Genomic DNA, 17960 nt, shown 5'->3' with positions numbered 1-17960 from the left:
TTAAAGTGGTCAGAGTGTGTATTCATTTTCAGTAATAGGAACAGCTCACTGCAGACCACTATGAGTGTGCACAGACATGCACACCCATCCATAGGGGCAATTTAGAGTAGTCAATCCATCTACTGACATGCTTTTGGACAGAGGGAGGAATCTAGAGACCCTGGATCTGCGAGGGGGCAACTCTACCTGCTGTGCTGCCATGGTACCAAGACAGTGTTATACAGGAACAAAGGGGGGGAAAAAAAAAAACCACAGACCATTTTGTTCACTTTGTGTCTTTCCCTAAAGCTTCATTGTGAGTTGCTCATTCAGTTTTAATGGATACAATTTAACAAATAAATACAGGTGAAAAGAGGTAAAAAAGGGAGAGGAAAAAGCACAGGTTTCAGCAGAGGTAAGGGCTATGGAGTCAAGAGAAGGAGGAGAGAGACATGAGCAAGTGGAAGGAGTCAGGACAGATGGGAAGGTTAACCAGTGAACACACATTTCCCCTGAAAGGGTTTATTAAACACACTTTTCCCCTTTAGAACAATCCACCCCTTTTATCCAGTGTCTCCTCACTCTGACTTATTCAAAAGGAGTATATTTCTCCCATTAACAGGAAACAGTTGAACTCAGTGTCACGAACACCAGACTTAAGTCGGTAAGTATAGAATGAAAATAACCAGGTAAAATAAAGCAAACAACTACTGATTATAATAAAAAAAAAGAAAACTGCATTATGACTTCTGTTTCGTTTCCATTTCCTTTTTACTTGAAAAAATACTTTAAAAGTAACAAAATCAATAGATAACAGTGTGGAGGAAAACTGACTGGGGTGTTTCTTTGACAGGGAAGCGTTACATCTCCTCTAAGACCTCTCAGCTGATTTAAGAAGGTTGTCTTTGCTCCTCCTCTTGACATCCCAGTTGTACACACGCGCCATATCTGAAGGAAATGTTAAGGCCTACATCTGTTCATAAAACATTACTCAGAGAATTCTACATATTGAAAGACTGAGTGGTTTTCTTCCACAAAATCCTAATTTAAATGACTTTTATAGTACTGGTAAAATAGACAGTGGTACAAAGAAGCATAATCAAATTTAAGCTATTTTTGTCAAAAAAAAAGTTCCTTATGGCATTTTGGATTTAAAAAAAAAAAAAAAAAAAAAAAAAAAAAATTCAATGCCTCAAACCATGCATTCCAAAACTGTTCTTATCTTCAACATGCTAAAAACAGAGAAAGAAAAGAAAAGAAAAGAAAAAAAAAAAAAAAAAAAAAAAAAAAAAAGGTTTTCTCTGCCAATAGGAAAGTAGGGTAGCACACTTACCAAGGATGAGGAGAACAATGTCTCACAAAAGAAGCAACACTTCTGGTGTTCTCATATCATTTTGTTTGTGAGCAAATAAATCTGGACGTAAGCTGAATAGATTTGGGTGGAGATGTGTTTTTGTACGGGTGCAAAGGAAACACCTGCATAAGAAGAGAATGAAATTATCTTTCCTTTTGACAGTAAGCAATAGCTGCATAATTACTGTATTTCCCATCCAACTACTGAATGCTCTAATTACAAAAATGTCATAGTTTAGCCGCTTTATCCCACTCAGAGCTCATGGAAAATACTGAAGACGTTCTGAAGTGAATGCAGAATGACATCATGAAAGTTCTCCTTGAAACAGCCATATCTGCATTTTGCATTTTCCCTGCTTTGTTTAACTGCTGGCCTTAACTGAAGCAGGTTAACCGGAGAGCGGAAATGCAAAATGATAAAAGCCAGAGCCATTGTTGAGAACATATGAAACCTGCCTGGGATCATACATGAACATCTCCATCAGTTACATTCTCCGTGATCCTATCAAGATTGATTGATAGGTACAAGACATAATGAAGCTATGTGGGTTCTTCAGAGGGTTTCAGCTGGATCTACACTGCCGTTTTAGACTCAGAACCCACACTACAACTTGGAGTGAAAATGCCAATGCTGAGCTCCGGCATGGTCTATACTCAGATTTAGCTCCATTCAGTAGCTGAAACAAAAGGAGTTTCAGTAACACAAAAGAAGATAGCTACATGCAATACCAAAAACTACACAGAGCTCAGCTATCAAAAAATGAGAATGACATCAGTTAAATCATAAAAAGAATGACCTATTTTAATTCAAACATATTCTTTGCTTGGATGAGAGGCTGAAAAGGTCAACCTGGCAGGAGACACAGCTGTGTAAGGATACTGACTTCAGTGGTTGTGAACTGGTCTCGGAGGAAGTCCAGGTCCTCCTCTAGAGACTCCAGGTTTCGAGAAGCCGTGCCGAGATTCTTCTCCAGCAGTGTCTGAGCTTCATCTATATCATACTCCAACATTACGTTGGCCTGTTACAGTAAGAGATCAGCAATGAAGAAACCTGCTGAGTAGCTACCACCATCACTGGTTTTAAATGTTATTAAGAGCTCAGAGAAGTACCCCTAAACTCAAAAATATGATTTTAAGTGGTTAACACACTGGATGGCTGACTCTGATTATATGGGTTGTGGAATTCATATTTTCAAAATTCCTATTTTTTCCCTTTAACATAGACTTTCTAAGTTCTTTTGGGCAAAACAAAAAAAGCCTTATATATGAGCTAAGAATTGTGTGAAAAAGTGCTTTGTGTGCCACACGTTGCACGTCACTGTCCGATCCCACTCAGCTAGTTTAGACCAGAACACAGAGAATGAAGCTGGAGTTGAACATGGTGGTTTATTTTGGTTGTTAACAGTGTATCCCAGAAAACACTGAAGCTGGAAATGTAATTTGTAGCCTGTGTTTGGCTGTTAAATGAAGTGTGGTTTGACCTGTTCTTTGCTGTGTTTTATCAGCATTTAATTGCACTAATAAAATAGCCTAAAATAGCGATGTCCTGTGGTCTTAGCTTTAACTGCAGGAAAGATAACTAGTCCACTATTCAGGTAATGTCATGAAATCTGAAATGAAACACAGAATTTAGATTCATTGAAGCAATTTAACAGAGAAAAAGGACGACTAATTCTAAACATTTAATGCTCTTTTTTTTCCTCTAAATTTCTCCAATCATCCGTCCTCACCTTTTGTGCTATGAGGTGAGGGACTAAAAAGCTATGTGTATAAAATAGAAGAAGAGATTGCAATTTACATATCATTCTTTTAAGAAGCAGAGCATCTAAAAAAGAAAAAAAAACACTAATTTTTTCCAGTGGTACACAACCATGGCCATATCTCACCTATTCTGTTTTTCCTCTCTCAATATATTAAGTTGTGAATGGTTTGAGAATTGATGACAAACTGACACTATTCTGAATCTTCTGTTCAAAACTTCATCAGTAAAACCTGGTTATTAAGGTGGAATGGTCCTGCAGAAGTGTGTTTGAGGACTTACCCCAAGCCACAAACACACTTTATCCGTGGGCGGGACGGAGGCCTTGCAGTACACATTATCAGCCAATAGGAAATGTGTCTCCATCGGATCTGTAGTGTCCTGTATCGAGACATTGACATTTTACAGAATATATGAATAAACATGCAATGGACAGTGCATAGTCAGGAAACTATGACTAGAGATAAACATGGAGACAGAATGATAAATCAAGAGACTGAATAAATAATGTTGAATTTACCTTTTTCTTCTGCATGTGCCGTAAGATTTCTAATGTCTGCTTGATTTGTGGAATCTGGTTTTTCAACCTGAATGAGCAAAAACAAACAAACTAAAAACCCTTAATATACATCTTAACAAACTGAAAAAAAAAATTGCATATAACAGTCATCCTCACTCTCACACATGGTGGCACTGTTTCACATTTCAGTATAAGCATTACATCTTCCACAGGTTTAAAAAAAAAAAAAAATCAGGAATATGAATTGGTTCTTCATAGGAATGAAGAACCAAAGAGCCAATAAGAAACTATAAAGGACGTTTCTTCTTATGGACTGCAACATCTCGTGGAAAATAACACTTTCAGGCACTTCTCTGATTACACCCACACCCCTGTGCTTAGTGCTGTGATTAGACAGTGGATGCATTTCAGTGTGGCACTACTGCAATGCAGTGATAGCAGAGAAATGCAATACAACAGAAAACTATGCTAACTTCTGACATTATTTATTTATTTATTTTTTTAAAAAGCAATATCATTTTTCATTAAAGAGAGAAAGCATTTAGAGCAATGAAATGAAGGTCTTGTATTTTAGTGTGGCACGCTGTCCTAATATCACAACTGTAAAGCAATTCTGTCTGTGTATTGCATTTCATGGTTTTTCCCTGGTGTGACTGCTTTTATATCTGGCAAAGAATCTTCTTCATAGATCTTACAGTGACAGGCTACCAATCTAGAGTTAATAACTGAAGAAATGATGAATGGTCTGTAGTTTGATTTGACTTCCAGTTTCATGGTTCAAGATTTGAAAACACCTTTTTAACTGATGAAAGCAGTATCAGCTTATTCTATGGGATAAAAAGCCTTAGTTTACATAAACATTAACTAGATCAGAACTAAAAATAGCTAAGAAACCTCATCGTTACAATATTGGAAAGAACATTAACGTTTCGTAAAAACACTAACCAATGCAATCCACCAAAAACAGGCGGCCAAACTAGCCTTACTGATGGCAGCCGAGCCGACACCAGTTTGTTGAGTTTATGTAAATTTAATGCAATTTTCACTGCTAACAAAGTTACTCTTCCACCATTGAGCAACATTTCACAAGAAAGGATTAAAATTCTCCAAACCTCATTTTTTTCTGAACCAGGTTGAGTTCCATGTATTTATACTTCTGGTACTGTTCGTCAAGCTTCCTCAGCACGACATCTGCCGTGTCATTGCCGGGCTGCTTCATAAATGAATCCACATCCTCCTACAAACAACATAAATAATGTGTCTAATGAGTACACCACTTCTATATTGACATACAGTAGCATGCGGTTTGGGACACAGCCCATTGCAACTTATTAAAAAAAAAAACTAAAGTGTGTTCAAGGAAAAGGTAAAAACACATTTTTAGTCATATTTATCACATTATAATAAGTATCACACAACACACTCTCTTAAGCCTCTAGTATGGCTCGAGTTGACCTACTGTCCTCCAACATTTATAGAAGGAAGCTACACTGTGTGGCAGTGGTGATTTGGCGATTAATGCTCTGGACTACTGATCAGAAGGTTGTGAGATTGTGAGCGAGGCCCTTAATCCTAAGCTGCTCAGCCCATTTCTACGTCGCTTTGGATAAAAAGAAAACATCAGTCAAATGAATAAATACAAGAAGGACATGCATCATGACGTCTTGTCTGTTCGGGCAGTCTTTGCTGGAATTAATGTCTTCTGGCTGTCGGGATGTGCAGACTAAGACTAATCTTGACCAAGCAAATAAATGAACATTAATTTAAATTATTCAAAGAAATCCCTTGACCTGTGTGTTGTTTTCCTGCTGTACTAACTCCTCTCTAACAGTGTTTTAGCTTGATAGTATTCTTGGACCCTGATCTGATAAGGATATAATTTAAAAGAGAATACAGAGCACTTCTCTAAGTTTCTCCACACAAGAGCATCATAATGCTGTGCATGTAAAATGTACACACATTCACACCTCCATTTCATTTTCATCCCATCCTTTCTTAAATTCAGTATTTCACTTTTTCACCTCTTTATCATGTGCATGCTCTCATCAAATCACACATTTCATCACTGATCAGATCTGCAGATCAGTAACAGACTAAAGAAGAATAATCCAGAAAACAGTTTAACAGTCATAACTAATTATCGCACTGAAAGTTGGGCTACGGTTTCAGAAGCGACCACAAACTGAAAAATATCTGCAAGACCAAGCCTATGGTTTATAATAAAGGCGTGAGTTAGCTTTAGCCTGTTAGCCAGCATGAGCCACAGCCTTAAAAGGACACGGAGGAACTTCAGCTCCTGGACCGTGTTAGCACAGCGAGCTAAGATAACGGCTAATCTCCACGGTCTCCACTCTAAAGACGTTAAAACGCTTACAAAAGAACCAGTGTTTACTCCACACTTCATTTACATTAATCTGACCGGTGATTACTCACTACAAACACTGCTTCAGGAATTCCTAAATGTTTTTTCTTATTCGCAGCTCCAGCACTGCTGTTCTCTATGGTGGCCGCCATTTTGGAAAGAGCCAGAGCGCTTCCTCTTTACGTAGGTTTGACCGTCTCAGCGGCGCGCGAGCCTTTAGCATGAACGCTCTACGTGACGTACAGTTGTGCTCTGTGGGTTTTATGGAGTTACCATGGAGACGAGTTTAATGGCTGACAAATAAATTTTAAATAACACTTCTAAGTAAAAAAGATCGGTTCTAAATCTAATACATATATAAAATAAATGTCTAAATCAGTATTTTAAATTTCGCATCATTTTGTGTGTTTGTGACTGACATCTATGTGCTGCTAAATTTAAACGTACGATGCCATGAGAACACTTATTAATATTCATAAAGGAAGCTACCTGATTGGCCGGTGAAATGTGCCGGCTCTGACGTTTAAATGCTGCGCTACGGTTTGAACAACAATGGCTCCGGACACCGAGGCAAATAGCAGAATTTACTGTCTTTATGTATTTCCATGTGCTAACGTTTGTGAACAAAAACTAAACAAACAGACCAAAAAACTCACAACGAAGGTAACAGAACGTCGGAGCCGAAACGTATCACCGGCCAATCAGGTAGCGCTTCCATCATGAATATTAATTATCCACCCCCCCTCCCATTTTATTGATCTTATTAAATTCTGAAGGCACAATGTGGACTGTAAATTATCATTATTTATATTTATTTAGTTTCCACAAGAATAATGTGTAGAATTAAAAATATTTGTTTATGCACAATAAACCCCAGTATTAAAAAAAAAACTGTGCATGCACTTTAAAAGGGAATATGTACTTCTAAATCTTATTAAAATCAACTGTTATTAGCTATTCATGATTTCCTCCACCTTGATAAAAGCCCCAGTTCCGGCTGAAGAAAAGCAGCCCTAAAGCTTGATGCTACCACCACCAGGTGGATAATGACCCTAAACATACTGCGAAAGCAACTGAAGACTTTTTGAAGGCAAAGAAATGAAATATTCTTCAATGGCAAAGTCAGTCGCCTGATCTCAACCCAATAGAGCATGCTTTTCACTTACTGAAGACAAGACTGAAGGCAAAAATACCCACAAACAAGCAGCAACTGAAGGTGGCTGCATTGAAGGTCTGGCAAAGCATCTCCAGGGAGGAAACTCATAATTTGAGTTTTGAGAACATGGGCTCCAGACTTAAGGCAGTCAGTGACTGCAAAGGATTTTCATCCAAGTATTAAAATTATGGTTATATTTACAATTATGTCACTTTGTCCAAATACCTTTGAGCCCCTGAAAATGGAGGTACTTTGTTGAAAATGGCTGTAATTCCTAAATGGTAAATGCCATATTTTTGTGGAATCTCTTAAAATAAAGCTGAAAATCTACAATTCACATCTTGATTGTTTTATTTCAGATCCATTGTGGTGGTGTATAAAGGCAAAATCACAAAAACTCTGGACCTGACTGTATATATATATATATATATATATATATATATATATATATATATATATATATATATATATATATCACTGCCTCCGCCAGCTTGCCTTCTTCCCATAGTGCACCCTGGTGCCACTTTTTCCCCAGGTAAGCGACGCACACGCACCCGGCCATCCACATGATGTAAAAGAAACATGATTCATCAGACCAGGCCACCTTCTTCCAATGCTCCATTTGGAAGCTCCAATGGTCCAGTTCTGATGTTCATGTGCCCATTTTAGGTGCTTTTGGCAGTGGACAGAGGTCAGCATGGCCACTCTGACTGGTCTGTGATGCACTGTATGTTCTGACACCTTCCTATCATAGCCAGCATTAACTTTTTCAGCAATTTGTGCTACAGTGGGATCAGACCAGATGGGCTAGCCTTCGCTCCCCACGGACATCAATGAGCCTCCATGACCCTGTCGCCGGTTCACTGGTTGTCCTTCCTTGGACCACTTTTGGTAGTTACTAACCACTGCATACTGAGAACACCCCACAAGACCTGCTGTTTTGGAGATGCTCTGACCCAGTTGTCTAGCCATCACAATTTGGCCCTTGTCAAAGTTGCTCCTTACGCTTGCCCATTTTTCTTCAACACATCAGCATCGAGAACGGACTGTTCACTTGCTGCCTAATGTATCCCACCCCTTGACAGGTGCCACGGGAGCAAGATAATCAATGTTATGCACTTCACCTGTCAGTGGTTTTAATGTTATGGCTGATTGGGGTATTTGTGGTATAACACAGTAATATGTAATAGAGTTGTTGTGTAGCCGCTATTACTAAATAACACTAAATGGTAGATGGTTGTAACATTAGTCCACCGAGGCGAGCGTGGTGATGAACCCAAGTGCAGCTTTATTTAACAAAGTGAAAACCAAAATACAAATAAAGACTTGACTTAACTTGGACAGACTTGGCTTGGCATGAACAAACTTGACTACAACAGACTGCAGGTTACAACATCAATACACGACAAGAGACAATGGCTACATGAGGGCTATATACACACCAAACAATCAAGGACACATGACATAATCAACCAATCAGAACAAGACACTTGAAACCAAGGAACCAATCAGAACATGACACAAAGACAAGGGTAACACATGACAAGATCACAGGAGGGGCAAGGAACACATGACTAGACAGGAACCATGACTAAACTCCAAAATAAAAGACATGAGAGCAATGAACAAGAAACACAAACAAAACCCAAACCCCACGTTACATATCCCCCCCTCTAAGGGTGGCTCAAACCTAACAAGTCCAGGAGGGTGGTAGAGCGAAGGTGGAACAGGGGGAGGGATGGAGGGCCAGGCCCGTGAAGGGGAACAGGATCTGGATAATGACATGGACCGTGGAACAATGGGCAAGACCATGGGTCATGAAACAGTGGTAGACTGTGGAACAGTGGAGGGCCAGGGCCATGGAGCAGTGACAGACCGTGAAACAGTGGAGGGCCAGGGGACCACCAGGTCAGATCCAGAGGAGCATGGAGCCATGGCAGAGCAGGCAGTCACGGCGGAGCAGAAGGGTACCAGGGCGGAGTAGGCGGAGCTGAAGGGCACCAGGGCGGAGCAGGCGGAGCTGAAGGGCACCAGGGCGGAGCAGATGGGTCCGAAGATCCCCACGGTGGAGCAGATGACCACCACAGCTGAGCAGATGGGTCCGAAGATCCCCACGGTGGAGCGGACGACCACCACAGCAGAGCCGTGAGAGCAAAGATCCCCACGGCGGAGCAGATGACCACCACAGCAGAGCAGATGTCCACCAATGTAGAGCTAACAAGGCAGGTGCCCACCAAGGCGGATCAGGCGGGAGTTCATAAATGGCCTCCTTGGCCGTGACAGGACAGGCAGAGAGTTCAGAAATGGATGCCGCCGCCTCAGGAGGTTCTGCAGCGGACGCCGCCGCCTCAGACTCGTGGACAGGGGAGGCCTCTGGGGCAGACTCGTGGACAGGGGAGGCCTCTGGGGCAGACTCGTGGACAGGGGAGGCCTCTGGGATGCCAGCTGCTCGCACTGACATCAGAGGTGGATCCATCACACTGGCAATCAGTCTCATCAGTCCTGGCCCAAGCTCCGCATTCGCAGGAGCTTGGGTACTATATCCCCCCCAAAAAAAATTCTTAGGGGAAACTTGCATGGCATCCATGGCATGACGGGGTTCTGGCAAGGTGGCCATGGCATGACAAGGCTCTGGCGTGGCAGCCATCTTGACTGTAAGCTCTGACATGGCAGTCATGATGGGTCGAGACTCAGGAGTAGCAGCCGTGACATGACGAGGTTCTGACGTGATGGTCGTGGCATGGTGAGGCTCAGGCGTGGTGGCCATCTTGGCTGGGGAATCAGGCGTGGCGGCCATCTTGGCCGGGGAATCAGGCGTGGCGGCCATCTTGTAAACAGTCCTTGGGTTGGCAGCCATTTTGTGAAGAGGCCCTGGAGTGGGAGGCATGACGTGAGCAGGCCCTGGAGTGGGAGGCATGACGTGAGCAGGGGCATGACGTGAGCAGGCCCTGGAGTGGGAGGCATGACGTGAGCAGGCCCTGGCTTGGCAGGCATGACGTGAGCAGGCCCTTGAGTAGCAGACATGATGTGAGCAGGCCCTGGAGTAGCAGGCATGACGTGAGCAGGCCCTGGCTTGATGTGAGCAACTCCTGACATGACGGTCGGGACAGGACAATGCTCCGGTGTGGTGGGTACTAGAAGATAGCAAGGTTCCTCATCCGCAATCCCCACAGTGAACGAGGAACCACTCAACCGGAGTGCAAAGTGAATATATTTGGCCAGAGTCCAGTGAGGCGTGTGACATGGCATTAACAAAGAGATTTCTTTTGTGAGGCCAAAACGGAAAATGTCTTTGAGGGCCACGTCATTAGTGTCCACTAAATGGCACAATCCACAAAAGTCCTCAACATAATCCTGTATGGTCCTGATGCCTTGATGAAGGCAGAGGAGGCGAGAAGCTGCTGGGTTCATGGTAGCGGTCGTGTATTCTGTAACATTAGTCCACCGAGGCGAGCGTGGTGATGAACCCAAGTGCAGCTTTATTTAACAAAGTGAAAACCAAAATACAAATAAAGACTTGACTTAACTTGGACAGACTTGGCTTGGCATGAACAAACTTGACTACAACAGACTGCAGGTTACAAAATCAATACACGACAAGAGACAATGGCTACATGAGGGCTATATATACACCAAACAATCAAGGACACATGACTTAATCAACCAATCAGAACAAGACACATGAAACCAAGGAACCAATCAGAACATGACACAAAGACAAGGGTAACACATGACAAGATCACAGGAGGGACAAGGAACACATGACTAGACAGGAACCATGACTAAACTCCAAAATAAAAGACATGAGAGCAATGAACAAGAAACACAAACAAAACCCAAACCCCACGTTACAATGGTGAACATGTGGCCTGGTTTCTGCTAAAATTTATTGTGTTTTATTCACATGTTTATGTCCTGTGCTATGCTCTCACAGTGCGTGGTCCTGTAAAGTTAATACTGGACTTACTGCTCTTACTGGAAGCAATAGTCAGTGTTATCTCCTCATGATGTCTTTTGACAGCAGTCATAAAACGGTCAAGTGCAGCAACATGAAACATCAGACTCAGATCCAAACCTTTTCACCGCCCAATCAAGTAGTGCTTCTCTCATGAATATTAATGAGCCTTCCATCCTACTTTGGGATTTTGAAGAAATCAGCGTGCTGCTTGAATAACCTTTCTTGTGGGCCACATCATTTCACCTTTGTACCACAGGGTGACAGAATTTATAGCAGATGAAATATTGATTGATTGATTGATTGATTGACTGATTCATTCATTCATTCATCAGTAATCCTGATCTGAGTTGTGGTTGATCAGGACTCTATCCTGGGAACCCTGCTGGATGTTATACCAGTCCATCACAAAGCACCATGCACACACACACACACACACACACATTCAGCATTGATGTGGTTCATCACAGAAGTGAGGAGCATAAAAGTCTTTCACTTGCTGCTCCTTCACCATCCAAACACCACACCTCTGAGAAAAGACACCAAAAAGTTTTATTACACAGAGGATAACATGCTGGCAATTATCACTTTTTGCAGATCTTGTATAAAATAATTTGTTTGTATTTTTATTTTAGAAAAGATTTTTCCTCCATAATTTAGTCCCGTAGGAGGGACTAGGCTAAGAGGGAGAAGGCTAAGACGTGCTTCCTCTGAGTCACGTGAAGCTGAATGCATCTTTTAAAACTTCTGCTCTTGCTACATCAGGGGGCTGCGTAACACACTACACTACACAGACATGCTCTTAATAAATTTTATTGATCATATTATATTCTGCGTCAATATGTAAATGATCTTTATTAATAAACAGACTTTAGGATTAAAATGATTGGTTTATGTAAAAAAACAAACAAACAAACAAAAAAACACCAGGTATTAAAATAAACTGCATACGTGTCATGTAATGGAGGCTAAGATGGATGCAATTGCAGGTGACAGAGCTTTAAGGAAAAACAGTTCAGACAATCCAAAAAACACTAGGAAGAATCAAAGTCAAAAACAGGCTTATGTCAGGTGATCAATAAACAGGATGTACTAGGCAAGGTAGAAAACGTAAACCAGGGAACAAAGTCAAGGTCAAACCAGGATACTGAAGGCAGGCAAAAACATGCTTGGTAATGTCAGAAAAACAGGTAAACTGAGTGTATACTATGCAAACATGCATTTTAAAAGGGAATTATGTATTTCTATGAATTACCAGAAAAAGTTAAATACTTATTTTTATTCTCACCATTTAATAGATGATTAAATTTGTGAAGTGAAAAAAATCATTCAGTGTTAAATACAGGAGAGATGATCAGTGGCACTGAATTTTTGCCTCCTTCATTTAAATAAGGACTGAAGTATGGATAGAGTTTCTCAGTGAAAGACTGACCAGTGAAAGAGTAGATATGAGAGCTTGATTTCACATCATAAAAGGAGACCAGTCCCTCCTCATAATCCACAAACACCCCCACCTTCTCCACCTTCTCTCTCAGTGTGAGGGGGACGGCGGGACCAGCATTAGCACTGTACTGATTCTCATTCCTCAACCACACAGTCCAGAATCCATTCTGAGGTCTCAGATTAATCTTCCCCTTTCTGTTAATGGACTCTGTGGCGACGCCGAGATCCCAATCAGTTTTGCCTCTGACCTGCACCTCATAATAGAATCTCCCTGAGGAGAAACTCTGCTTTCCCACAACACAGACACATTCATTAAACCTCTGTGGTGTATAAGGGAGATTCTGTCGTGTGTCTCCGTGTGTCACTTGTTTTCCATCAGCAGACAGGATGAGTTGAGGATGAGCTGTATCAGGATCCAGAGTCACATCCACTGAGAGAAACACACAGTGTGTGATATGAGTATGCAGGTAAAAAAAAGATTAAATCATCATCCAGTGGATCATATTCATTAGGATTTATAAGAGGATTTGTAGAAGAATAAATATTTAAACATTAAAAATTAAAAAAAGAGGTCTACAGATGAAAATAAGTCTGATGATGCAGTGGTGTGATGCTGATATGTACATTTTATTATGAGAGGAAATCAGAAACCTCACTGTACCTGCATACTGCTGAATCCTCTTCAGTTCTGTGGAAACTAATTACACAAACATCACTTAGATTTCATTAGATTTCATATGGTTTTATTTCAATATTTTTCTCAATGCATTTAACACAATATTATACACTAAAAGTTTCTCACCTGTTTCCTTTAACTTGTCATTGAGTGTTTTAGTGAGTTTCTCATTCAGAGTCTGCTGAAGCTGAGACAGAGCTGTCCTCACAGTGTCCCCACTCAGATCAGTGTTAATACTGATCTCAGTCCAGTTCTTGGTGTGTGGAGGGCTGCACATGGAGGAGTAAATCTACAGTAGAGCAGGAGAGAGGAGAAATCCCTCAGCATGGTGAGTGTTGTTCTGTGATGTTCTGCATTGCCAGGGAACAGAGAGAGGAACACTGACCTGTAGGAGGTGGAGATGCTCCTCAGTGTGTGAGAGCTGCTCCAGCTCAGTGTCTCTCCTCTTTAGCACAGTGATTTCCTGCTCCAGCTCTTTAATGAGTCCTTCAGCCTGCCTCTCTGCTGCTTTCTGCTTCTCCTCCATCACCTCGAGCAGCTCAGCCTGACTTCTCTCAATGGAGCGAATCAGAGCAGTGAAGACTTCAACACTGTCTGCTTTCTCTTTCTCTGTGCTTCTCTAAAGGAGGAACACATTTTCACTTTCATCATGTAACACTGAATAGTGAACTACAGTTTAATGCAGTTTGTTCATTTCTACAAAATAAAATTAAAACTACTGAGTGTAGCAGATATAATCTCATGTCATGTTTTACACACTTTACTGAGCTCTACTGAGTGTTTGATCTCTTGGATCTTCTTCATTCGGTCCTGAATCATCTGCTGCACATCTGTCTGTGTTTTCCCCAGCTGTGCCTGAGGACAGAGCAGAAGACAAATAATTGACTTTATTTTATTAAATTTGTTCCTCTGTTTTGTTAAAAAGGGTTTATCATAACTTTCTTTATAAATTCTTTTCTTTAATAAATTATTTCTTTGGAATTGGTCTTGGAATTTGAACTTAAAATCTTCCGATCTGATTTATCCCTCAATAATTTAAGTTGCATTATGTATAGTGATGTCCAAAGTTGATGTTAATCAGTGATTCTCACCTTCCTCTCTCTGCTCTCCTCCTCTACAGGAACAGTGTTGTGATTCTTGTGATCTCCTTCAGTGCAGAACTGACACACACACGTCTGATCATCTCTACAGAACAGCTCCAGAGCTCTCTCATGTTTCTGGCATATGTAGTCCTCCAGGTTCTCCACAGGGTTTATTAGTTTGTGTTTCTTGAGCTTTGGAATGTTATTATGTGGCTCTAAATGAGTTTTACAGAAAGCTGCACAACAATCCAGACAGGATTTCAGGGCCTTCAGCTTCTCTCCAGTGCAGGCGTCACAAAGAAACTCGGGTTTATCAGGACCACTTTTCTTCTTGAAGTGATCTGCAACCTCTCTCAGTGTTGTATTAATCTTCAGTTCAGGTCTCTTGGTGAATTTCTCTTTACATAATGGACAGTGACAGTGTTGACTCTTCTCCCAGCACTGTGTAAGGCAGCTCTTGCAGAAGTTGTGTCCACATGGAGTGGTGACTGGATCAGTGAACACATCCAGACAGATCGAACACAGCAGCTGCTCTTCAGACAGGAGACTGCTGGAGTCACGACCAACATGGACTGATGGAAAAAAAAGTTACACATTGTTTATAAATAGTGTAGAAATACTGTAATTTGTTTCAGCCTTGTCTCTATACAGTACACTGCATCTGTAGTGCAGGTGTGAAAATCACAGAGCAGAATTTCTACATGTTTTCCTGTACTGATACGAAAAGGCTTTTTATTCTAAACTCACTTACAGCTGAAGTCTAAAGGTATTTGTTGGGGTGTCATTTAATGTCTGTGTAAAAATATTTTTGTAGAATACATTCATGAATTTTTCAGTGAAGGTTTTTTTTGCAAATGGAGCTCTTACATAAGAGACAAAACACAGAGCAATGTGCATTAAAATAATCAGTGACAGGGTGGTGTGATGACACAAAGTCATTATCATCCCAGAGCTGATTATTTTTACATAAAACTACATGCTTGATTGATTTATTCCTTTTATACAGGATCACTGCAACACTTCAACAATAACACATGGTCCTTTAACAAAATTACACTTTTTTCAGTTTGTAGTTAAATTAAATGTTGTGGAACATATGCAAAAATTTCAAAAACTTTATGTTCATTTCCAGATTCACAGATTTTTAATGTGGTCTCAGACTTTTGGACATCACTCTATATTTTCCTTTTTTTATTGTAATGCATTGTTCTGTGTTACATTATACATTTTCAACTTTAAAAGTGTTGTAAGGTTCCATTAAATTAACTCTGTAACAATCATAAATTAAAGGCTAATCACAACAATTTTAGCATGATTATTTGTGCTGATCACGATTAACAATTACATTCCACAATCATATGTTTTTCAGCTATATATTCAGTTATGCATAAATTACTGGCAAACATGAGATTTAATCACAACAATCTTTTTTGTTAAAGGCATCTATTGATAAACTATTTGTAACTATAATTAGTTGAGTTACACAGTAATATTTAGCTGAAGCTTAGCCACAGATTATTCAATTACAGATTTTGCTAAAGAATATTGTATATTATTATGTAACTTCTGAGTATATTTCATTAACAGGTTCTATTTGTTATTATTTTTATTTTTTCTTTTCACTTTCTAAAGAAATTTATTTTAGTTACATATGGAGAGTTTTCCAGACTTTATTAATTATTGATGAAAGTGACAGATTTCAGGGAGTATTTCATGATACTCATTTTCTTGGTTTATTTCATGTCACTTTTTATGGCATTCAGTGTCACTGAAATAAATAAATCTTTACGTATTTAAATAACAAACAAAACATTTTCAATTACATTTAATTATTTATGCCCCAATCCTAGTTCAGTATTATTCATTTATTGTCACTTTTAACTACATATCTAATTATTGAATTATTTCATTACATATTTAAATATTTAACTAATAAAGTCAAACGTGTATACATTATGCAATAAGTGGCTTTCTAATACATGTGTGCATCATAACACAGGTGTTATTCTTATATGAAAATAGTGGCATAAAGTCAGAAGAAAAGACAAACCATTCATTTTTATACCAATAAATTTCAGCCAAAATTTCTGACAGTCCTTCATTAAATGATGTAGCACATCCACCATGCAGTACAAGCCCTTGTGAATTAGTTGTTACTATAGAAACCGAAACTTACTGCTGCATAAGACTTAATAACAACAACAACAACAACAATAATAATAATGTATGAGCTGTATAACTTACATGAAGGTGGTTCTTCCATGCTCTTCCTTCTCCTGCCTTTTGTTTGTGATGTAGATTCAGTCGTTTACTTCCTCCTGTGTTTTTAACCTTTTCAGTAAGAAATCACATCATTCAGTTCACACATGTAACAGTATGAGGTGTTACTGATTAGTGTGTTGGACTCAGCATGCCTGTCTGCAGTGTTAAACCTAAGCAATGACACTGGAAGCATTTAGACTGTGTTATAAAACACACATAAACATTCTTCATCTTCATTAGATTATAATAAACACAGAATTTCACTGATCATTCTCACAGCTCTCAGCTCAGTTACTGTATCATTCACAGTTTCTCACTTCCTGATATGTTTGTATAAGTGTTTATGTTTCACCCAGTGCTCACCTCTGTACTCCTAATACACACACCACACACACACTTACACCTTTCATCCAGTTAAATCAGATTAACTCACACATCTGCGCAAATTTAGTCATTAAGCATAAAGTATAATTGTATTTTAACTTGGATTTAAGTGTTCATGCTGGAATCAGTTCAACTCTCCACTTTTAAGCAGTTAATAAAACCCAGCAACCTTTAACCCTGTTTTTCAGCTTTGCTGTCTCAGTTGATCACTGATCATTAAAGTCACAGTTTTTAAAACACTGTTATAATCAGCTTGTATTTGAGTGTCAGTATTTCAGCAGTGTGTTAGAGACCCTGTCTCTGTCTGACATTGTTAACATGTGCAGTTTATCCTGATAAATCCCACACTGACAAAACCTCTGAACTATAAACCATTCACTGAAGTACATACCTTTATTTTACTTGCCTCTTTTCAGGGAGTGAGAATGGTCCTTTCAGAGTCTAGTATAAAAAAGAATTTAGTATAAAAAGAATTTAGTATAAAATGAAGAGTTTATGCTCGATGGCAGCTACTGTACCTGATTTCCGCTTTCACTTCGTTAGGGTGATGTCACTTCCGTTTTGACGGCGCAGGGAACTGAGTTCAGATGGAGGCGGTTCCTCACTTTATCTTAGTGCAGTTTGTGCAAGTTTGTAGTTTAGGTCTGTGTAAAAAGTGCACAAATAATTCATAAAGTATTATAATCATTTATTGTCAAATAATAAATATGTGTCATGGTAATAGTGTATCATTTAGGAGAGTAGGCCTATGTGTATATAATCTCATTTCATCTCATTTAACAGTGAATGAAGCTTTTCTCATTCATGGACCTTGTAATTACTTTAAGAATAATAATAATAATAATAATAATAATACTTGGTATTTCCTGCATTCACTTCATTCTCCCTGCTGCAGGCGCTCAGCTACTATCACGTGACCGTCTCTATACCAATGATCATCAGATCCGTCTCTACATCCCGCCTCCTCTGTAAGACAGCCAATAAGAGGATGGGGCTTTCCGTTTAAAGTACTTAAATACTGTAAATATG

General features: G+C 39.7%; 2 protein-coding genes across 2 annotated transcripts; both read right to left on the bottom strand.

Moving 5' to 3' along the window:
* Positions 1-259: 259 nt before the first annotated feature.
* On the bottom strand, positions 260-6201 carry vbp1 (von Hippel-Lindau binding protein 1). The gene is made up of 6 exons (XM_026936806.3): positions 6045-6201; positions 4724-4848; positions 3612-3678; positions 3374-3472; positions 2213-2351; positions 260-927 (listed from the first exon to the last, which is right to left on the bottom strand). Exons 1-6 carry the CDS (start codon positions 6123-6125, stop codon positions 851-853), a joined length of 588 nt encoding a protein of 195 aa, XP_026792607.1. The 5' UTR covers positions 6126-6201; the 3' UTR covers positions 260-850.
* A 5680-nt stretch (positions 6202-11881) lies between these two features.
* LOC113540326 (zinc-binding protein A33-like) lies at positions 11882-17390 on the bottom strand. The gene is made up of 8 exons (XM_053233706.1): positions 17323-17390; positions 16530-16616; positions 14295-14857; positions 13963-14058; positions 13589-13822; positions 13330-13492; positions 13189-13224; positions 11882-12957 (listed from the first exon to the last, which is right to left on the bottom strand). The coding sequence occupies exons 2-8, from the start codon at positions 16546-16548 to the stop codon at positions 12410-12412; spliced, it is 1659 nt and encodes a 552-aa protein (XP_053089681.1). The 5' UTR covers positions 16549-16616; positions 17323-17390; the 3' UTR covers positions 11882-12409.
* Between the last annotated feature and the right edge of the window lie 570 nt (positions 17391-17960).

Source organism: Pangasianodon hypophthalmus, chromosome 4, assembly GCF_027358585.1.
Source record: "Pangasianodon hypophthalmus isolate fPanHyp1 chromosome 4, fPanHyp1.pri, whole genome shotgun sequence".
Lineage (NCBI taxonomy): Eukaryota > Metazoa > Chordata > Actinopteri > Siluriformes > Pangasiidae > Pangasianodon > Pangasianodon hypophthalmus.
The sequence above is the reverse complement of the archived record's forward strand: the minus strand, read 5'-3'. Positions and strand labels throughout refer to the sequence as shown.